Source organism: Mobula hypostoma, chromosome 17 (assembly GCF_963921235.1).
Source record: "Mobula hypostoma chromosome 17, sMobHyp1.1, whole genome shotgun sequence".
Classification (NCBI taxonomy): domain Eukaryota; kingdom Metazoa; phylum Chordata; class Chondrichthyes; order Myliobatiformes; family Myliobatidae; genus Mobula; species Mobula hypostoma.
Window position 1 is genome coordinate 5,657,978 of NC_086113.1, and position 23,921 is coordinate 5,681,898.

At 40.2% G+C, this 23,921-nt stretch overlaps 1 protein-coding gene across 3 annotated transcripts in view; it reads right to left on the minus strand.

Annotated features, from left to right (window-relative positions):
• ngly1 (N-glycanase 1) overlaps window positions 1-23,921 on the minus strand; it is a 40,385-nt gene that overhangs the window by 6,188 nt on the left and 10,276 nt on the right. For all 3 annotated transcript variants that reach the window (XM_063069469.1, XM_063069471.1, XM_063069470.1), the window contains 8 exons: window positions 22,604-22,819; window positions 19,208-19,370; window positions 17,565-17,784; window positions 12,347-12,468; window positions 10,611-10,756; window positions 8,945-9,055; window positions 4,720-4,890; window positions 828-1,013 (listed from right to left, as the gene is read on the minus strand). In XM_063069469.1, coding sequence (XP_062925539.1) covers window positions 828-1,013; window positions 4,720-4,890; window positions 8,945-9,055; window positions 10,611-10,756; window positions 12,347-12,468; window positions 17,565-17,784; window positions 19,208-19,370; window positions 22,604-22,819 — 1,335 coding nt within the window. The remainder of the gene's footprint in view (window positions 1-827; window positions 1,014-4,719; window positions 4,891-8,944; window positions 9,056-10,610; window positions 10,757-12,346; window positions 12,469-17,564; window positions 17,785-19,207; window positions 19,371-22,603; window positions 22,820-23,921) is intronic.

Consider the following 23,921-nt stretch of genomic DNA (forward strand, 5'->3'; position numbering starts at 1 on the left):
CCCCCCTGTTTTATTTCCCCCCCCTTGTTCAATCCCTTCCTACCTATGTTTGTGATATTTCCTTAACGGCCCCTGGCCAAATAAAAACAATGCTGACTGGATTTCCAATTCCCTCCATCAACCTAAAGGCATGTAACCTAGATGCTGAGATCACCACTTTCTCCAGAACCCACACCAAGACTAGAAATACCTAATCTTTCCTGCATAATCACTCACTGAATCTGTAAACCTGTCTTTCGGTAATGAAATGTCCCTTGACCATATTAACAGATTGATTTGAAGACACTGCTTTGGGTAATCTTTTATCAGAAGTCTCCACAGTCAAACATACAACCCTTATGGATTTTACTGTTCAGCTATCCAATTTATTGATGCTACCTCAGTAAGGAGGAAGTACACACAAGAAAGACACTATGTTTTAGGAATAGCCTCTTCCCTCCACCATATTTCTGAATGGATAATGAACCCATGTACAATATCTGACTATCCTTTTCTTTCTTTGCTCTCTTTAGCACTACCTATTTAAATATATAGATTAACTATAAATTACAATAAAAATATATATTTTACTACTGTAATTTATAGTTTTTAATTATGTTTGCACTGTACTGCTGTCACAAACAACAAATTTCACGATACACGTCAGTGGTGTTAAACCTGATTCTGATTTATCAAGCAATTGCACTACTGGGTTAATCCCAGTTCAATGAAAAAAAACAATACCCTACTTATCCCAACAGTTTTCATCATAATTTTTGAGAATTCCTACTGAGAAGCTAAAAGGCTTTCTAAGTCAAGGTTTATGGAAGCAGTGTGCAAAGCCATACCATTTTCCAATCTTGTTCAACCTTTCGAAACACAGAATCCATTTTCCATACACCTTTTTCCCAGCCTTTAATGACTTCATTATTGTTGGAGACTCGGACATAGTGATCTTCAGCTGCATTATATTTGAGATGAAATAACTTTGCTGCTTTTTCTTTGTCAGTTGCTGTGAAACTAAATCCATCGTTCTATACACAAAGATAATACAAAGTGTAAAGTTAAAATCCTATGACAACATCACTAATTACGTTATTAGGAAACATAAAATTACAGGGTAGAAAGAAGAAAAATAATCTCACCTTGACCTAACTTACTCCTGTGTATTTAAATTATTGCACTCAATAAATTAGTAGGAACAGTTGTGAAATTACCATAGAGTATAAGGCATAGGAGCAAAATTGGGCCATTTGGCTCATAGAGTCTGCTCTGCTATTTCTTGCTTAAGGGTGAGGAAATTCAAAGTATCTGCCACTACAACTCCAGTTTTTCCAAGAAGAGCACTGGATAAGAAATCATGGAGGGTGTAGGCAAAGATAGTGCCATTCCTGTGAGCCAGCCACAAGACAGACGGCAGATGCTGGAAATCTGGAGCAATCCCCAAATTGTTGGAGAAGCTGAGCAGGTCAGGCAGCATCTGCGGAGGGGAATAAACAGTCAACATTTCGGAGGGGAACGGTTAGGTGACATTTCAGGTCAAGGCCCTTCTTCAGACCCAAAATGTTGACTGTCCTGCTAATCATTTGTGTGTTATTACTAGAAATCCTCAGGTGAAAATTCACTAGAGCCCAGACAAAATGGAACCTTGCTGACTGTTTTTCCCCAGTCCAGAGCCCAGGGGACATCAAGGTGTTTTACAGGAAGCTAACTTCATCAAAGCTGAAAAATTGCCTTGGGTAAAAAAATCAAAAAATAAAGGGTGTTTGTTGAAAAGGCATTTTAATAATCATGGATCAATATCGTCATTATTTAGATAGGACAAATCAAGTTGAGGATTAATTATTATAGAGCATTTGGCATGGTTTCTCAAAGGAATATGTCAAGAAACTAAGCAGTCTATTTACCATCTGCCATTATGTAACAATATAAAATTAGTAAATGATGTTATTATAAAGGTCTCCCTCGGAAGAAGTGATCATAACATGGCTGAGTTTTAAAATCAGTCTGAGTTAAGACTTGGGTCTGAAATTCATGACCTAAAACTTAAATAAAAATCAATTACAATTGTATAAGCACAACACTGGCTAAAGTGTCCTGGGATAATAGATCAGCAACAAGACTCTCTCTACACCCAACACTACGTGGCTAGGCACAGCTCAAACACCATCTATAAATTCACCAATTGTTGGCAGAATCTCAAATGGTGATGAGGAAGCCTCCGGGAGTGAGACAGATCAGCTGGTTGAGTGGTGTTGCAACAATTGTGCATTCACCATCAGTAATACCAAAGAAAGTAATTGATTATGGACTTCAGGAAGGGGAAATTGGGTGAATTCACACCAGTTTTCATCGAGGGATCAGCAGTGGACAGGGTGAGCAGTTTCAAGTTCCTGGTTCCTATCTTGAGGATCTATCCTAGCCTCAACATACTGATACAATTATGAAGACACACCAGCAGCTATAGTTCATTACAAATTTGAGATCCGGTTTGTTACTAAAGACCCTTGCAAATTTCTACAGATTTACTGTGGAGAGCATTCTAATTGGCTGCATCACCATCTGGTAATGAGGGACCACAGTACGGGATTGGAAAAAGCTGCCGAGGTTTGTAAGCTCAGCCAGCACCATCATAGGCACAAGCCTCCCCAGTATCCTAGACATCTTCAAAAGATGATTCCTCTAAAAAGGAGGTATCCATCATTAAGGACATCCCTCACCATCCAGGACACGGGCTCTCACGGCCTCTTCTCATTACTACCAAAGAAAAGGTACAGGAGCCTGAAGACATACACTCAACATTTTAGGAACAGCTTCTTCCCCTCCACCATCAGATTTCTGAACAGACAATTAAACTATGAACTCTACCTTAGAATTTTTGCTCTCTTTTGCACTCATTCATCTGTATATAGATATTAATAATTTATAGTATATTTTACACATTGCACTGTACTGCTGATACAAAACAACAAATCAGTGATAATAACTTGATCCGGATGCTTTCTCCGATTGTTTTTGTGCTTCTGATTCTGATGACTTGTTGCAACCTACAACAGAGCAAACAGGAGAGCAGGCACGCCAAATTTCAAATGCAGCTTTCCTAAGCTCATCACAAAGTAGGAAACCTCCATGTATGGGGAACGTGGAAGCTCTCAAAGCCTACTGTGAAGCTTGAATGAAAAAAGGAGGCTAACAAAACCTCTACTTGGGAGTGAAATGGCCAGGATATGTGCTGTAAAAGTTCAATGAGCTCAGCTAGATGACCAAAATCAGTAAAAATGTCAACAAATTCAATCTCTCAACAGGTGTACCACAGTCACACAATACTCCAAGCGTGCCAGACAGTTCCATTCACCTATCAACAAAGCTCCAAATATTTACATATCTCATTTAATGTTTCACACACAATATAGGAAAAAAGTGCTCCTGAGTCGTGATCGAATAGACAGTACTTTTCCCCCCAGGGTTTAAATGTCAGTCTCAGCCCAAAATGTCAACTGTTTATTCCCTTCCATAGATGCTGTCTGATCTGTTGAGTAGGTCTGCAGGCCAGAGGGCATGTAGGTCTTACAAAGGGAATGGCAGGGCACTGAGGAGTGCAGTACAACAAAGGGATTTGGTAATATACAGGTCCATAATCCATTGAAGTGGTGTCACAGTTAGATAGAGTTGTAAAGAAAGCTTTTGGCACATTGGTCTTCATAAATCAAAGCCCAGTTTTGGTCACCTACCTACAGGAAAGACATAAATAAGATTGAAAGAGTACAGAGAAAATTTACAAGGATATTGCCAAGTCTGGAGGACCTGGATTACAAGGAAAGATTGAAAAGGTTAGGACATTATTCCTTGGAACATAGAGCTATACAAAGTTATGTCTGGTAAATGCAAGCAGGCTTTTTCCACTGTGATTGAATGGGACTACAACTAGAAGTCATGTGTTAAGGGTGAATGGTGAAAAGTTAAAGGGGAGCATGAGGGGAAACTTCACTCAGAGGGTGTGAAAGTGTGAAACGAGCTGCCAGCACAAGTGGTGTATGCAAGCTTGATTTCAACATTTAAGAGAAGTTTGGATAGGTACATGGATGGTAGGAGTATGGAAGGCTTTGGTCTTAGTGCAGAACAATGGAAATAGGCAGTTTAAATGGTTCTGCATGGACTAGATGGGCCAAAAGGCCCATTTCTGTACTGTACCTTTCTAATACTCTATGCATTCAAGGTGAGAGGGAGCAATTTCAAAAAAGGTGTTAGGGTCAAGTTTTTATTTTCCACACAGAAAGTGGTGGGTGCCCGGAATGTGCCGCTAAGGGTGGTGCTAGAGCCAGGCACATTTGGGACTTCAAGAGATGTTTAGATAGGCACATGAACATGACTGAAATGGAAGGATATGAATATTGTGTAGGCAGAGGAGTTTAGTTTAGTTGGCCATTTGATTACTAATTTAATTGGTTTGGCACAACATTGCATGCTGAAGGGCCTGTTCCTATGCTGTACTGTTCTGTGTTTTATGAAATTCCAAGCTAATAATGCCAAAAGAACATGGCTTGTCATGCAATTTTATATAGCATAAATGTACAGTATAAATTTAAAATTTCAATATGTACCAAAGGACTGTTAAGTGGAAAGCTTTCAATAAAAGCTTGATGAGCTAAAAAAAAGTTAATGTTCAAAAAGGCAAATTTAATTGGAAAATGATGGTGCCTATTGTCCATCTTCTACAGAGTAATAAATAATAGAGATTACCTGAGCCTGGGGTCCAGTTTCTCCTCTAGCTACTCTCCACATGACAGAACCTGATGTCCTTCCACCAAGTTCTCCTGGCTTAGGAGTCTTTGGTGAAATGAATTCAACAAGTTCAACAATGTACCGTTCCAAAAGTTCCTGTTTCCTCTCTTGTGGAAGGAAGTGTTTTCTCTGCAATTATAAAACAGTGTGAAACCACATTTCAACTTAGAGAGAGGTCCATGTACCATGAAGTCATCCAACTCAATTAATTTGTGCCCTTAATTACAAGATCTACTTTAAATAAAAATCATTATATTAAGATTAAATGCTTCCACTTGTGACAGTACCTAATGTTAACTGATCACCTCCCCATCAACAGCAAAATCTAAACACAAGAGATTCTACAGACACTAGAAATCTTGAATAACACACACACCAAATGCTGGAGGGACTCAACAGGTCTGGCAACAACTATGGAAGAGAATAAACAGTTGACATTTTGGGCTAATATCCTTCATCAGGACTGGAAAAAAAGGGGACAAGAAGCAAGGATAAGAGGTGGGGAGAAGGGAAGGTATACAAGCTGGCAGGTGATAGGTGAGACCAGGTGAGGGGGTTGGGTGGGTGAGTGAAAAGGGAATTAAGGGATGGGGGAAGCGGAAAAGGGCTGTAAAAGAGATCTGATTAGAGAAGACAGTAAAGTATAGAAGAAATGGAATGAGGAGCAAAATCAAAGGGAAGTATGAGCAGGGGAGGAGAAAGGGTGAGAGGGTAACCAGAATGGGGAATGGAAAAGGAGAAAGGGGGGGGGGAAGGATAGAGAAATTACCAAAAGTTAGAGAAATCAAGGTTTATACCATCAGGTTGTCTAGACGAAATACGAGGTGTTACTTCTCCAACTGAAGAGTGGCCATATCAGTTTGGAGGATACCAAAATGGAATATGATGTTTCTCCTCCAACTGCTTATGACCAGATCACAGATCATTAAATGCCCAAGGTTTGAAACTTGTTTTGGCTCAGTGAACAATTAAGCTGACATTGGTGGTCTCCTCTCTCAAACAGCAGGAGAGAATCTCAGCAAACGTGATTCTGTTCATCCAGTGTTGCAGCGTTAGCCCTCTTCTTGACAACAGACCCAGCCACCACACATACATTGAAGTCATTTCCTCTATCAATGGTGAGGGACTGTGAAACAGCTTCCTCAAATTAAGCTGTCCATAGATCTTAGTCTCCATCTACACATGCTCCAGAGTCCAGAGCCACAAAGCAGCCGGAAGTTGTAGTACATATTGGTCCTAACAACATAGGTAGGAAGACAGAGGAGGTCCCGAAGTGGGAATATAGGGAGTTATGGAAGATGGCAGAAAAGCAGAACCTCCAGGGTAGCTGCCTGTACCACGCGTCAGTGAGGGTAAGAATAGGATGATTTGGCAGATGAGTGGCTGATTAACTGTTGCGGGGGCAGGGTTAAGATTTCTAGAACATTGGAATATCTTCTGAGGAAGATGTAGCCTGTCCTGTACAAAAAGAATGGGTTACATCTGAACCCGAGGGGGGCCAATATCCTTGCAAGGTTTGCTAGAGCTGTTGGGGAAGGTTTAAACTAATTTGGCAAGGAGATGGGAACCAGAGTGATAGGGCTGAGCATGGGTCAATTGGTATACAAGTAGATAGAGTGCATAGTGAGATTGTGAAAAAGGACAGGCAGATAATAGGGCAAAATTGCAGTTAGTCAGATGAGTTGAAATGTAACATGGGACAAAATCAAAAAGTGTGATGAAAACAGGACTGAAGGGGTTATATTTGAATGCAAACAGTGTATGGATTAAGGTAAATGATCTTGTACTGCAGTTAGGAATAGGCAGCTATGACATGGGTATCACTGCGTCGTGACTGAAAGGAGATCATAGTTGGCAGCTTTACATCTAAGAATGCCATTGTATCAAAAGGACAGGCAGGTAGGCAGAGGAGGTGGGGTGTTTCAGTTAGTTAAAAAAAAATGAAACCAAATCCTAATATAGAGGTGACATAGGATTGTAAGGTAATAGAATACTTGTGGGTATAGTTCAGGAATTGCAAGGGTCAAAAAGACCCTGATGGGAGTTATATACAGGCCTCTGAACAGTTTCTGCATGACATACCTGACCAAAAACTTTTCGATGGAGGGCTTCCAGACCATTCGGGCTGACCGGAAGTGCACTGAGAGCGGTAAGCGTAAAGGAGTTGGGGGCTTGCTGTTCTGGTTAACAACGGATGGTGCAATCCTGGTCATATTACGATCGAGGAACGTGTTTGTAGACCAGATATTGAACTTTTTGCTGTTGGACTCCGGCCATATTCCACCGAGATACAACACTGGGCATCACGGGAGGTTGTGCCTGCCTGTGGCCATCGAACTTTGCAGCTCCTCCCGTGGAAGGTCAGACACCCTGAGCCAATAGGCTGGTTCTGGACTTATTTTCCATCTGGCATAGTTTGCATATTGTTGTTTGATTGTTTGTGGTTTTTGTATTGCTATATTTATGCTCTATTCTTGGTTGGTTCAGCTGTAACGAAACCCAATTTCCCTTGAGATCAATAAAGTATATCTATCTATGAGTACAAATTATGAGATTAAAAAGGCATGTAAAAGGACAATGTTATGATAGTCAGGTAAATTGCATATTGTCAATATTTTCAATGAAACCTTTAGATCGAACGAATCGAAACAGTTTCTCCTTGTCTTGAAAGTAATGAAAACGTAAAATGACATGTCTAGGTTTATGTGACCTAGGCGAGTATGATGGAACTCTGTGAACACGATCCAATAACGGTGGTTGGTCAGGAAATACAGTAGGAAATGCATCTTTTAAAAGTTAAGAAAAATACTTCATAGGGTTATCAGATTCAACAGCTTCACGCACCCCAATCATTCGAAGATTCTGCCGTGGCATTCTAGATTCTAAGTCAGAGTTTTTAAAGGTCAGAAAGTCGAGTTTCTTCTTCATTACATTAATTGTTTCTTCGATTTTCTCCATCTTGAGCTCACTTTGTTGCGTGGATTTTTGAAGATCAGATATAGCTGACCGATGTTCCGTAATAGATATCTGTATCTTCTCGATTGAATCGGCAACTTTCTGGAAACTAGTTGAAATTTCCGCACGAATCAGCTCCGTAACAGAGGTTGAAATTTCCCTTTGAATTAGCTCCGATATAGCTTTCAAAGTCACCGGTGGTTCAGTCGGAGGGAAATCAGTACCTTTTGGTCTAACCGGAGGTTTGCCATCCTTCCCGTTTTTTCCATTCTTAGACATAGCAGACCTTAAACGCATCCAATTATCGGAGAGCCCAATTTATTTCAAAGTATTGTAAAAGTTGATGCCTTAATGGTTAATTAAAATATAGCTGATCATAAGAAGAAAAACTCAGAGGTAATGGAGCGAGTCAAGAATGCGACTTCACTTCATGAGCGCTACCGGAAGTCCCCCGTCAATATTTTCAATAGCGGGAGAATCCAAGACCAGAGGTCACAACTTCAGAATACAAGCCCATCCATTTAAAACAGAGATGAGGAGCAATTTCTTTAGTTAGAGAATGGTGAATCTGTGGAATTCACTGCCATATGGCTGGCCAAGTCACTGTGTATATTTAAAGCAGAGATGAATAGATTCTTCATTAGTAAGCAGGTCAGAGATTATGGAGAGAAGGTAGGAGAATGGGGTTGAGAGGGACAATAAATCAGCCGTGATTGAAACAGCAGCAGACTCAACAGGCAGATGGCCTAATTTTGCTCCTATTTCTTACGGTTTAACTGTTCCACATCCCAAAACATGTAGTTTGGTATATTAACATAAAGTGCCATCAGCGTGTAGGAAAAAAGTTGTCGTTTCTGTGCAGTTGTTGTTGAAAATGTGAGGAGTGTAAGCTAGAGGAAAAAATATTGAGTGAATGGGATTGTACTGTGTGCCAGGCCATTACACTCTCCATCCATGTTGCAAGGAAATATGAAATGATATGGACATTTCATTTCATTGAAATTAATAAGCAGTTGCCGTTTCAGGACAAGACCCTTCCTCAGGACTCATTGATGAAGGGTCTCAGCCTGAAATGCCAACTCTTTATTCATTTCCATAGAGGCTGCCTGACCTGCTGACTATCTCCAGCATTTTGTGTGTGTGCTTCAGATTTCCAGCATCTGCAGAATCTCTTGTATTTAGCACAGATATATTTTCACCCTTATACCCCATACAGATAATATTTTACCTCAGAATTTAATTTATTAATGGTTTCTCGTAACAATCCTTCACTGAGTTGTGTTCTGCGAGTCAGAACCTCTGTGTGCTTGCATGAATATCTCCAGCTAACATCAACCACCTGAAAGGGTAAGTGGAACATTATGACAAATTTCATTCAACAACTGCTGATCAAAAACTTTAGTTTTATTTAGGGTATTAAGCAGTAAAGAGATCTGAAGTTTCCATTCTATTTTAAACAGCATGGATGGATGAAGCTCCAAAGTTAGAAGAAAAGTAGTGAAGTAATTGAGAGACAGTATCACAGGAGTTCTGAGCATTTCAAGATTGAGGTGGGTTGGGAAACAGCAAGGCTAAAGAGGGATTTAAATACACACACAAAAAAAAAACAAAATTTAAGATTTCCTATGTTGCTCAATTAGCAGCTGAAGAAAATATTATGATTAACGGTGTAAAGAATTTATATGAAAGAAAACTGAATGGAGATACCTGTATTAGATACAATCATCATACTTAAAAGGCATTTAGACATGCACTTGCATAGGCAAGGCAGAGCAGGATACAGTCCTAAAGTGGGAAAATGGAATTCATGCAGATGAACAAAAAGATTGGCACGGGCATGGTGGGTCTCTTCTATGCTGTATGACTATGACCATTACCAGAATCTTAGCTGCACATGTCATACAAACAGTAGGAGTGGCAAAGAAGCCCACAGACTGCTAAAATCGTGTCAAATCTCTGCAAAGAACCCCCACCTGAAATTTAGAAGCATTACTGATACTTGCATGATATAGCACCTCTGCTGATCACTGCCTTTTAAATTGGAACTGTATTTTTTCACTAATGTATTCTGACTATAGTGATCACCAACATCAAATGCAACTACACTAACTGACCCTTACTCTATTCAAATCGGCATCATAAAGAAAAAAGCATTAATATTTTTGGAAAACCATTAGCTCCAAGCTTCTTTTCAATTCCCACACCATTGTCACTTAACATGAGTCTTGAAATGTTCATTAACACCACCGTGAGAGAGCTTCACCAATACGAAGAACTCTGTCATCTTGGGAAGACCATTAGTAATTCCTAGGTCAACCAAAGGTAGAAAAGAAAGAGAGCTTTGGCAGCTTCACTCGCAACCAGAGAAATATATTAGACAACTGAAAGTTTTTCAAGTTCCTTGTAGTCTTGGAAAGTGAATTTGACAACTTAACTTAATCAATGACCAATTTAGAAAAAAACACCTTCAGAGAATAGGGTTAAGACAACAAACTATTCTTTGCAACAAATGTACATTTGGTATTTTATATTATAAAACCTTATTTTTACATAATATATTTAATAAGTACTTATTTTAATAATTCAATTTAATTATGATTAAACAATCAAATCAATTTATATTTAAATAAATTATTCTTACAATTTAAGGGAATTCATTGTATTTACTGTACATATCACAAATAAAGCTAATCTTTAATATTAACTATAACAATTATAACAAAAATTTAATGAAATTAAGACTTCAACACATCTTAATAAGGTATTAAATTATTAAAATTATTTTAACTATTACACTGGCTGCTAACTGTTCTTTAGAATCTACATTTAATCATGATGTAGAAACTTTTACATGATTGTTAACCAAACAGAATGTAAACAATTGCAAATTTTACCTCATCCTTTGAAAACGCAAAAATATAAGACAACTTCCTTCCCCATCCAATTTCATAGAGGAGTGGTTTGTCACAGACATTTTCACAGGGATCACAGTGCAACCACCTTTTCTGGGAGACCGAATAAACTTCTGTCCACACATGATCTGAAAAGATAACCAAGTTCAGTTCCCTTAATGAAAGCTGGTCTTCCGATTACGCTAGCAACAGCTAAATGAACTTTGTAAAAATACCTGGGCTTAAGTCCTGAAAGCTGATCCTGAATACAAACAACCTGATCTTATTTGATTGAGTTAACTGTACATCAACCTGAATTATAATTTATAATTTAAACCCAGTAACTACTAAGCAATCGTTTATTAGGATCAGAATTCCTTCAGTATATACACTCAGTGGCCACTTTATTGGGTACACTTACTCATTAATGCAAATATTTAATCAGCTAATCATGTGGCATTAAAACAAGCAGACATGGTCAAGAGGTACAGTTGTTGTTCAGATCAAATAGGGAAGAAACATGATCTAAGTGACTTTGACTGTGGAATGATTGTTGGTGCTAGATGAGTATCTCAGAAACTGCTGATCACCTAAGATTTTCCACACAGCAGTCTCTAGAATTTACAGAGAATAGTGTGAAAAAGGAAAGGCACCCAGTCAGCAGCAGCTTTGTGGGCAAAAATGCCTTGCTAATGAGAGATCAGGGGAGAATGGCCAGGCAGGTTCAAGCTGACAGGAAGGCAACAGTAACTCAAATAACCATGTGTTATAAGAGCAACTCTGAATGCCCAACTTGAACCTTGAAGTGAATGGACTACAGCAACAGAAGACCATGAACGTACACTCAGTGACCACTTTATTAGATACGGGAGGTATCTGATGTCAGCAAGTACAAGTAAGTAGCCTGAAAGGTCAGTAGAACGAGCTCTTAAGTAATAACCAACCAAGTAGTTGAATTAACTTTTCAAGTTAAATGCTGTTAGTGGTTTGCCATTCATCAGTTATACAAGAGGTGGTATAACAGCTCAGTGGTTTTTCTATTCGAATTAGCTATCTTCGAGGTGACATTCACAATGGCAAAGTGGGAAATTAATTTTAATGTGTTCTGCTGCAGAACAAGGAAAATAATTATATTTCACAATCAACTACTCCACCAATATCCTGCTTTTGGGGAACGAACTGTTGATCTGGCGAGATTGATCCAGAGGTTTTTTGGAAGTCAAGAATGGGGCAGGATACTTGCTGATTACAGATGTTTCATTAAATGCTGCATGGACAAACAAAAATAAGTTGTGGCCCTGTCATACTGAGATTAGAGATGACATTCTAGTGATAACAATTATCCTATTAAACAGCCAGATTCAAGTGGAAGATAACTGCTACAGAAAAACTGAGAAACTTCTAGAAAATACAGAATCAGCTATACAATTACTAAAAAAAATTACTGAACTATTACATGCATATGTGATTACATAAAAATTATAAGCAAGCATAGGTAAATTAAATTACAAGGAAAATACAAGAAAAAATAACTATCCTACATTCTAATCCAACAAAACAGATTGTTTACCCCACCCCCACTTTCTAACTATATGCCACAGCTTTGTACCACATAGTTGACTCTGCTCTTCGACCATCAGCCATAACCAACAAACGCTTATTCCTTTCCCCTATATCCCAACTACCAAAAGAACCTTGGATTAAAAACATCAGAATCCAACAGTAACAGAAGTTATTACCTGTTGTACACCAGACAAATCTTGCTTCAAATCCCAGGGCTCTACAGCAAAGTGTGAAGCAGTTGGCCCACTCTCCACACCGCCCTCTTCTGGTTTCCAGTAATTTCTCTGGATGGTTATACCTGCATAGTTCACAGAATGAACATCACTTTCAATACACTGCCAAACTAATGTAAAGAAAGATACAGAAGGTAAACTACTTTGCAATTTCCATTCTATACAGACAGACAGAAGCAATGGGTATGCAAAAGCAGCACAGGTTGACTATGTAATTATTCAGCTATAATAAAAAAGGAGGAACCTAGCCAAATACTTCAAGAAATTGCTTATATACTGGTGCTAGAAAGTTTGTGAACCCTGCTGAATTTTACTTCTGCATAAATATACCCCAATAAACATTTTCTTCAATAAATTAACAAGTACATTTTTGTGTTATTTATTTAATTGGGCTCTCTTTATCTAGTTTTAGGATTTAGTTGAAGATCTAATCATATTTAGGTTATATTTATGCAGAAATAGAGAAAATTCTACAGGGTTCACAAACTTCCTAGCAGCCCTGTAAATGGGCATCAGGGCATGTTCCTGTGACAGCATTACAGCTCGGGGCATTCTGGAGTTCCAAGTTCAAAACTGATGCTGCTGTAAGCAAGCTTGTATGCCTCTTCCCATGTGCACAAGGGTTTCATCACACAGTCCAAAGATGTACCGAAATTCACCTATGATTAGGCTAAGGTTAAATCAGCGGGTTGCTGGGCACCATAGCTTGGTTAAGGCGATCGTATAGTGATCTGAAGGTCGCTAGTTCAAGCCTCAGCTGTGGCAGTGTGTCTGTGTCCTTGAGCAAGGCACTTAACCACACATTGCTCTAGTGTCTGTGCGAGGACTGGCGCCCCCATAGACTTCCACTCGGCGCCTTGTAAGGCATGAAAATGCCCAGCGCAGGCCTCTCATGGTCTGAGTCCACGTTCCCTCCCTCCCCATAGCTCAAAGGGCCAAAAAGGCCTCTTCCATGCAGTATCTTCAATAATAAATAAATAAATCTGCCCAACATTTTGTCAAAATTAGACAATTTTGCCCTGAACCTCTATTCATAGACAGAAAAGAAATGGAATTGACTTTTTTTTTTCCCAGTTGTCCATCTGTTCAACAATGAACTTATCCACCCCAATCGAAGTATCCTCCCTCTGCCCTAAACCTTAAGTTGTGATCCTACTGCTTAGGCATCCCATATATTCCTTTTGATCATTACTGATGATTGCGACTTCACACTTCTGGGTCCCAAGTTCTACAATTCATTGCTAGTAGCAAGCTATCTTCTTTTTGGTTCCTTGTTAAAACCTGCATCTTGACCAAGATTTTAGCAGTAGTCTCTGCAGCATTGAGGACATTGTCAAAAAGCGGCATCCATCATTAAGGACCCCCATCACCCAGGACATGCCCTCTTATTACTGTGATCGGGGGAGGTACAGGAGCCTGCGCACGCGTGCACGCACGCACGCGCACACACACACCCCTTTTTAGGAACAGCTTCTTTCCCTTCTTTGTTGTACTAAATTTTGTAACATACTGGATGAATGTCTTTTTCTTCTCTCTTCGGTTGTCCATCGAAATCCGATGATGACGTCCACTCCTTTAACGGTGAGATCTTTGATGACTGTACAGTCCTATCCTGGACCCACAAGCTCTATTGCAGGTGGGGCATGTATATGTAGTGGTGGTGGCAAACATAGCTGCATTTCTCCTGGCTCTCTTCTGCTGTCTTCTAGTTGTTCTTTCCATCTCCAGAATACGAACCCTGTCCCTACACAGCTGTCGCCACGTGGTACGGTCAGCAGCAACATCCTCCAGATCCTCAGGTCTGATCTTGCACTTCCTTAAAGCATTCTTCATTTGATCCTTATAGCGCTTCTTCGGCCCTCCAGCTGACTGTTGACCATGACGTCGCTGGCTGTATATATAACACTCTGTGGATAGCCGACATGGGGGCATCCTTATCACGTGCCCCAGCCATTGCAGCTGACGCTGGGTGATCATGGCCTCAATACTTCCGCAGCTGGTCTTTACAAGTATCTCAGTGTGAGGCACCCACTCACGCCAGGTAATTCCCAGGATGCGCTGGAGGCAGTTTATGTGGAAGTGCTCCAAGGACTTGATGTGACGGCTGTAGGTTACCCAAGCTTCACAGCTATAAAGGAGGGTGGTGACACAGACCGTCTGGTGTACGGTGACCTTTGTGGAGGGACGAAGGCTACTGTTCTGAAAGACTCTACGCCGAAGTCTCCCAAAGGCAGCTGATGCCTGTTTAATGTGGCTCTGGATGTTGTTGTCAATGCCGCTATCCTCAGAGAGAATGCTCCCCAGATATTTGAAAAATGGCACTACTGACAGTGAAGGCAGGTAGAGTGGGTGGGACACTGGTACTCCACTGGCAAACCACTTCTGTCTTGGTGGTATTGACAGTCAGCTCCATCTTGCTGTACGCTCTCACCACCACAGCAAGGACAGTCTGAAGATCTTCCGGAGTATGGGCCACAGAGCACAGTCGTCTGCATACTGCAGCTCCAGGACCCGCTCTCTATGGAGTTTGGTGGTTGCGTGGAGCCTCCTGATGTCAAAAAGGTTGCCATCTAATCTGATGTCCACTGCCACACCGCTGCTGTCTTCAATTTCATTGTGGAGAAACTTGGTAACACACAAGAGGAAGATGTTAAAGAGCACTGGCGCTAGTACACATTCCTGCCTCACCCCTGTGCGTACAAGGAAGGGCTCGGACTCTTGTCCTCCTATGGTCACCTGAGCAGTCATCCCATCGTGGAACTGGCGGAGGATGTTAACAAATTTATTGGGACAGTCAAACCTGAGGAGAACATCCCATAAGAGCTCTCTTTGCACAGTGTTGAATGCCTTGGAAAGGTCAACAAAGGCCATAAGCAGGTCCTGATGTTGCTCCCGGCACTTTTCCTGAAGCTGCCAGGCTGTAAAGATCATGTTGATTGTGCTCCTGTTCTTCCTAAATCCACGTTGTGATTCAGGCAGCATTGACTCGGTGATGTTGCTAATGAGTCTCTGAAGCATCACCTGAGCCAGGACCTTTCACTTTAAACTTAAAATGACAGTTTAACTCTTTGTGAGCTCACAGCCTGTAGCCTGCCTGTAACAAACACTGCAGGTTTGTTAATGTCAATTGTTTGTTGATAGCAATTGGATTCTTTCTTAGTGTCTGTCAAATTGGCTTGATGGATTCTTTCTTAATGTCTGTTAAGTTGGCTTGATGGATTCTTTTTCTTTGGGTTCAAGCTTATCACTTATTAGTAATATTAATGTTCTTTTGTAACTAAAGGAAGGTTAAATCCAAAACATTGGCAGACTGATGGATAAGGAGTGACCATTCAAGTGTCTAAATAATTTATAAGGATACGTTGAACACTGTGTTAATGAACACGTGTTGTTTGAGTGAAAGAAACCAGGCTGAGTTAATGGCATGAGAACAAAAAAAAATCTAAGAGCTTGTCTGTACCTATGTGTCCCTCTGCACTTGTGAAACTCGTATTTATTGGGGTACCTTTCTCTCGGTTCCTTGGATTTTACCTAGTAGACTGAGGAAAAGTGATCAGTGCCTAGAACCCAGGGTGATTTCATGAGTGAGTCGGAATTCAGAGTTCCCCCAACAACAGCCACAATCAAGTGGTGACTAAGAATCATTAGCCCTGAAATCTTTGTGACTTACATTGTGCTTTCTATTTTCATTATAATAAATTAGGGTTAAGTTAAGACACCTTATTCTGGTACGTCATCTTATTACTACACTCGAATAATAATCAACTCAGCTCATTAACACTTCAACATCAGATTTCTGAAAGGACAATGAACCCATGTACACCACCTCACTATTTTTTCTGCTCTCTTTTTGCAGTACCAAATTTAATTTTTTATACAGTATATATTTTTTAACCTTTGCAGAAAGGCTTTAAATGCTTATAATATAATTCAAGAAGAAGTTGTATTGCTTTCGTATCTATAAAGTATTTGTTTCTGAGCAAAAGATGCATAGTGATTTAAAAATAAAACAGGTATTCTTGTTTCACTTCTAAGGAATTCATGAGAATAATTTATATTCATTCACAGATTAAGAAATCACGGTATATAATATGTGAGAAGAGTAGACACATTAAAACAGTTAACCTAAAATATCAGTATCCCTCTGTAGGTAAAGAGATAATGCGTAAACTTCAAATGGAAACCAGAAGTAAACTAGTCGTTTAAGAAACAAATTAATGTTTAAGAATTAATAAGAAATGTACTTCTGGTGAAAACTTGTGTGGCTGGAAATGAGTTTTAAGAAACTTTAGGCTAGTCTGAACATCAAATACTCAACTGTAACATTATATCAGTATTGGTTTATTATTGTCACATGCACCAAGTTGCAGTTAAAAGAAATTGTCTTGCACACTTTATACATATCAAATAGTTATACAGAGCATTGAGCTAGAATAATGTAAAACAACAACAATGCAGAATAATGTGTAAAAGCTACTGAAAAAGTGCTGTGCAGATAAATGATAAAATGCAAGATCATTACAAGGTAGATAGGGACACCAAGACCCCAGCTTACCATACGATAGGTCAGTTCAAGGGTCTGATAACAGTGGAATAGAAGCTGTCCTTGAGCCTGGTGGTACATGCATTCAGGCTTTTATTTCTTCTGCAACACACAGAAAATGCTGGAGGAACTCAGCAGGTCAGGCAGCATCAATGGAAATGATAAACATCCGACGTTCTGGGGCCAAAATCCCTCATCAGGATTTGATGGGCAAATGAAGAGAGAGGATGTCCAGGGTGGGTGAGGTCTTTGGTTATGCTGTCTGCTTTACTGAAGCAGTGAGAAGTATATACAAAGTACATCGAGGGGAAGTTTGTTTACTGAAGCAGTGAGAAGTATATACAAAGTACACCGAGGGGAAGCTTGTTCCTAACGTGCTGAGCTGTGCTCTCTGCATTCTGTTATTGCTTTTCTCTCTGTACTATCTCAATGTACTTATGCTTAGAATGATTTGACCAGAAGGAATATAACTGTAACTTGGTACATGACAATAATAAATCAATTATATCGTAATTTTTTATAATCCTCAAGCCAAAGAAAAGAGAATTACGTCGGACAATTGTTTTAATGCAAGTGGCCACATTGCATAAGAGCACTGTACATCATGGTCCTACATACCTTGGAAATCGATTGCTGGTGTGACATTTACGACAAAGATGATTTTCAACTCTTCCAGCACCCCATCTTTGATCTTCACTGGATGGTGGAAGTGAACCAGATGATTCTGTTCTTTCTCCGCACGTGCTACAGGGAAGACAGTCTACCCACTGGAAAAAATCTTCTTTAAACCACCGTAGGAGCTCCAGCAACAAAAAGTCTTCCTGGTTTACTATTGTCCCTTTTGGAAGAAAAGAAAGAACTTGCATTCATGACCTCAAGATATACAAGTATTTTTACAGATGTACAGTATGATGGACAGCATTCTAACTTGCAGCTTTACTGTCTGGTGTAGCACAGAATCAGTAAAAACTGCAAAATGTTGTAAACTCAGCCTGTTCTATGAAGGGCACTAGCCTCTCCTCATCAGCATCCAGGACACCTTTAAAAGGTGGCATCCATGATTAAGGACCCCCATCACCCAGGACATGCCCTCTTCTCATTGCTACCCCAAGGAGGTGGTACAAGAGCCTGGAGAGGTACACCCAATGTTTAAGGAACAGTTTCTATCCCTTCACCATCAGACTTCTAAATTAACAATGAACCCATGAACACCTCTTCAGTATTTTTCCCCACTCTTTTTATACTACTTATTTTTATTATTATGTATCGCAATGTAGCGCTGCTGCAAAGCAACAATTTCACGACCTATACTAGTGATATTAAACCTGATTCTGATTCTGGGTTGAGGGTAAAAGATGAAATGCTTAAGGGAAACATGAGTGGGAATGTCTTCACTCAGACAGCGTTGCCAGTGTGAAATGAGCTGCACGGAAGTGATGGATGCAGGTTTGATTTCAAATTTAAGAGAAGTTTGCATAGTACGTGGATGGGAGGGGTATGGAGGGTTACGGTCCAGGTGCTAGTTGATGATACTAGGCACAGTAACATTTTGGTATGAACTAGATGGGCCGAAGGGGTCTGTTTCTGTGCTGTAGAATGCGATGACTGAAGCACCTAAACTTGAATTGTATGGTAAGATCCAATTTTGTAGAAGCAGCTATTCTAATCCTTCCTCGTAGCCCAAAGGATGCACAGTATGGTCGATCTGCCTCTGCCACAGATCCCAGTTACAAGTGACATTCACTTGCAATTTACTCCTTACTTAACATTTTGGAAAACCATGGGCCCAGATTCATGACTTTGCAACCTGCAGTGTGACAGCAGAATAAAACAACAGAGGCGTAAATAGATCAGATGATCCTCTTGAACTTGTCCTGTCATCGAGACCAGGACTGACCTCAACTTGGACTGTTGCTCAGAATCCTCATTTTTCCTCGGAATTGGAAAAACCCATCTCAGATTTAAATGACTGCCTCTATAGTTCTTTGAGGTTGAGAGTAGTGGTCTGGATTTGCCTCTACTTTACTACTCATGATTTACCAATCTTCTTGACTCCATTCTTTCTTTTTCTCTTCCGGGCACTCAAAACATTTAAAATGACAAAGGAAACATTAATTGTGTGTGTCTGTCTCTCCACGGGTGCTGACCGTTTCCAGCATCTTCTGTTTTTATTTCAGATTTCCCACTTATGCATTTTTTGGTATTTAGGTTCCATTTCTTAATTAATTAATCAAATTTATTTCTTTAAACAAATGTTATACCTGGATCCAGTTTTGTAGCACTTAATAACTTCTCATTTGCTCTTTTTCTCAGTTCTTGGACAGGAATACAGGCCAAGGCTTTTTGCTGGAGTTTGGGATCCTCATACATCAAGACCTCCTGAAAATGCGTTTTTAAAGTTGCCAAAAGATTCCCTGCAGAATTCTTAGAAATCAAAACAAAAATTTGAGAACACTTATGATGCTGCAAATTCAAAAAAGTTCTATAAAACCCTGCAGGTTCTCAAGTGAATTTTAAAACAATTAAAGTTCACACCATAAAACTAATATCAAAATAACTTAAAAGATATTACTAAAACTATGAACATTTGAAGTACTAATTAAAGTAAATTGTTTTAAAATGTTCAATTGGCCCCAGTACCCCACCCCAAATATTTTTGCGGAGAACAAACTTTTAGGCTTACACTGCTCTTTGTATGATCCACTTCATGACAACACCACTTAACTTCCCTACCACCAATTACGTTGTTTCGTGCCTTTATTTGGGACTTTACACATGAGCAAATGGTTTTGATCAATTGGACAAAGTCTTTTAATCTAAAGAAAGATTTAATTAAAAGGGGTAAAAAGTAGTCAGATTACATTTAGAACACTGAGCATTGGACAGTCAAAATGATGATCGATATAGGAAGGGTATAGAATAGCTATGCCAAACTTAAATACAAGTTTTAGCTCACACCCTACAATTAAGACACTTAATTGAAGACCTCAATGAATATGGCTCTCGAACCTAACAGAAATTATGCCCAATTTAAAGATTAGCTTTACTTCTCACATGAACATCGAATCAAATGCGTCACTTGCATCAAATCAAATCAATGAGGATTCTGCTGAGCAAACTGAACGTACCACCACACTTCCAGTGCCAACATGGCACTGCCCACAACTCACTACACCCAAACCTACATCTTTGGAATGCAAAAGGAAACCCAGGCAATCGCGGGGAGAACGCACAAACTCCTTAGAGACATCGGTGGAAATCAAAACCCAATCTTGCAGCTCTGTAAAGCATTGCGCCAACCACTACACTACCATGCCACCCAAATCACGATGCTTTTCACACATTATTTAGGAATCTATCATCCATAGGCCAGCATCCACCACCCGCTTATTGCTGTTTTAACCTATATTACAACTTCAAAATAAGGATAATAGAACCACATAAATCATTTAAATTTACTTAAATATGAAAGTTGTCAGCAAGCATGACATTATTTCACAAGAACTATTTAGCATGATCTGAGCATTAGAGTAGAGGAACTTAATAAATCTGAATCTCTCCAATACTAATAAGACCATAAGGTATAGGAGCAGAAGTAGGCCTTTCAGCCCATCGAGTCTGCTCCACCATTCAATCATGGGCTGATCCAATTCTCCCAGTCTTCCCCACTCCCCTGCTTTCACCCCATACCATTTGATGCCCTGGCTAATCAAGAACCTATCTATCTCTGCCTTAAATGCATCCAATGATTTGGCCTCCACAGCCGCTTGTGGCAACAAATTACACAGATTTACCACCCTCTGACTGTAATGGCAGTAACCAGCTCAAAAGTTCCTTCTCATTTTCCGACTTTCAACTTCTTTTTAGCATGGCTCCAATTTCTACTCCACGATGCTATTTACTCACTACACAATTAAGGGAGCTCTCAGCAAGTCAAGGCACTGGAGAAAAATTTAACAGAAGGTAGACAGCTGCAAACCTCAAATAAAACTTCCCATAAAGACCAGATGATCTGTGTATTGCTTTTACACTCTTTTAACCATAATGGGACACTCTCAGTCATCAGTTCTTAGATGAATAAAAAACACCAATATTTGAACTCACACACTCACGTCCCCATCTACATCAATGGAGCTGTAGTGGAGCGTGTATCTAGCTTCAAATTCCTCGGAGTCCACATTTCCGAGGATCTCACGTGGTCCCTGAACTCCTCCATCCTGATCAAAAAGGCGCCTTTATTTCCTGCAGAGCATCAAGAAAGCTCACCTCTGTCCCAGGATACTGACGGACTTTTCCCACTGTACCACTGACAGCATACTCACCAACTGCATCTCAGTGTGGTATGGCAATTGTCCCGTATTGGACCACAAAGCACTCCAGCGGGTGGCAAAAACTGCCCAGCGGATTATCAGCACCCAATTGCCCACCACTGAGAACATCTACCATAAACGCTGCCTGGGCAGGGCGAAAAGCATTATCAAGGATGCATCTCACCCTAACCATGGACTTTTTACTCTCCTCCCATCCGGTAGGCACTACAGGAGCCTCCGCTCCCGCACCAGCAGGCACAGGAAGAGCTTCTTCCCTGAGGCTGTGACCCTGCTGAACCTCACATAACAGCGCTAAGCAGTATTGCACCCATATTGTACTGTCTCAGTACTATTATATTTGTGTGCTGTAGCACTTTTTTTTATTCGCAGTTATTTTGTAAGTAACACTATTCTTTGCGTTTTTGGTTAGATGCTAACTGCATTTCATTGGTTTTGTATCTGTACTCGGCACAATGACAATAAAGTTGAATGAAATCTAAAATCACGATAGAAGCTGAAGTAGCCTGTTTTTAAAAAAGCTAAATTTAAAAAATTGCAAACTCCAAAAAAAAATCAGGAAATCATAAACACAAAAGATTCTGTAAATGGTGGAAATCCAAAGCAACACACACAAAATGCTAGAGGATCTCAGCAAGTCAGGTAGCATCTACGGACAGCAATAAACACTTGATGCTTCGGACTAAGACCTAACAAACGGTTTCTGGCCAAAATGTCTATTATTTATTCTTCATGTAGACTGTTTTAAATGTTTCTAACTATACCAAGATCAAATCAGATCAGAAATTTTTGCCACCACAGGGTAAAAGACAAGGTAATCTGTGAAGGCATAGGGAATCATTAATATTAGCTTCTACATGCGCTTAATTGCGCAAACTTCTTCTCCAGAAGTTGCCGTCAAACGTACAGGGTAACGACGACTAATACCAACAGTTTCACTGAGTCTAAACTACAAAATACATGGCATCTAGACCATATTTTTGTAACAAATAACTAAGACATAAGACAGAGGAACAGAATTAGGCCATTCATCCCATCAAAGCTGCTCTGATTTATTGCTGATATACTTCCCCTCAACTCCATTCTCCTGCCTTCTCCCCATGACCTTTGATACCTTTACTAATCAAGAACGTATCAACCTCTGCTTTAAATAACACACCACATTCACTGTACATCGCCAGCTGTTTTCCTCGGAGAACCACCCTGTCACCTTCTTGCCTAGTCCATTCTGCATGCCCAGACCACCCAAGGGAACACTGTTTCCAGGACCAATCACTTACCCCATTAAAATCTGATTAAAACATCTTACATGGTAACTGGCCCAAATACCTGAACTGGAGGTGGCCGAGGTGTTCTATTGAAAAATGGCAATGCACGGAAGGAGACTCCAGGCACACTTGGTTGAGCAGAAGTTGAAACCGGTGTTGATACAGGGCCTGGGTTCTTAGCAGCTGTCCTTCGACTCCTTTCAGCAGCAATTAGATCTCTCACTCTTTGCAGCCTTTGTACTGAACCGTTTTTAGGAAATACAAGATGTGTTTCCTCCTGTGGATTTGAAATCAATGAAACTATTAGTATAATCCTAATTGTCATGCATGAAAGGATCACTTGTAGCTCACAATTCATGCATCCTCACATCAGCCATTACTCCCAGATTTCACGCAGTATACGAAAACTAGAGCAAACAGTCAGGTCATCAGAAAAGTCATTGGCTGCAGTCATTGGTGGGGGGGGAGGGGAGAAATACAAGCTGGCTGGTGATAGGTGAGGATAGGAGATAGGGTAAAGAGATTTGCAAAACATGCTTTGATTTACATAGACAATGACAGTTGCCTAGAATATGTTGCCAGTGGAAGCAGATAGGTTTGGAATATTTTAGACAAGCACATACAGATGCCAGGAATGGAGAGATATAGACCATGTGCAAGTAAATTCATTTGTTTAAACTAGCATTTTGATTGACCCACTATGTTTGAACCAGAGGACTTGGTCCTGTGTTGTATTGTTCTACATTCTATGAGAACAAACTATTCATTATAATCCAGATGTGGTCCACCAAAAGGCATCCGTTAGTCTTGCGAGACCATGGATGCGTGCCTGGAAAGTCTTCACTCTCCAGGGCACAGGCCTGGGCAAGATGTATGGAAGACCAGCAGTTGCCCATGCTGCAAGACTCCCCTCTCCAGGGCACAGGCCTGGGCAAGATGTATGGAAGACCAGCAGTTGCCCATGCTGCAAGTCTCCCCTCTCCACCACACCAATGTTGTCCAAGGGAAGGGCATTAGGACCCATACAGCTTGGCACCAGCGTCATCACAGAGCAATGTGTGATTAAGTGCCTTGCTCAAGGACACAACACATGTTGCCTCGGCTGGGGCTCAAACTCACAACCTTCAGGTCGCTGGTCCAATGCCTTAATCACTTGGCCACGTGCCCACACCGCATACAAATAGTCATAGTCATACTTTATTGATCCTGGGGGAAATTGGTTTTCGTTACAGTTGCACCATAAATAATAAATAGTAATAGAACCATAAATAGTTAAATAGTAATACGTAAATTATGCCAGTAAATTATGAAATAAGTCCAGGACCAGCCTATTGGCTCAGGGTGTCTGACCCTCCAAGGGAGGAGTTGTAAAGTTTGAT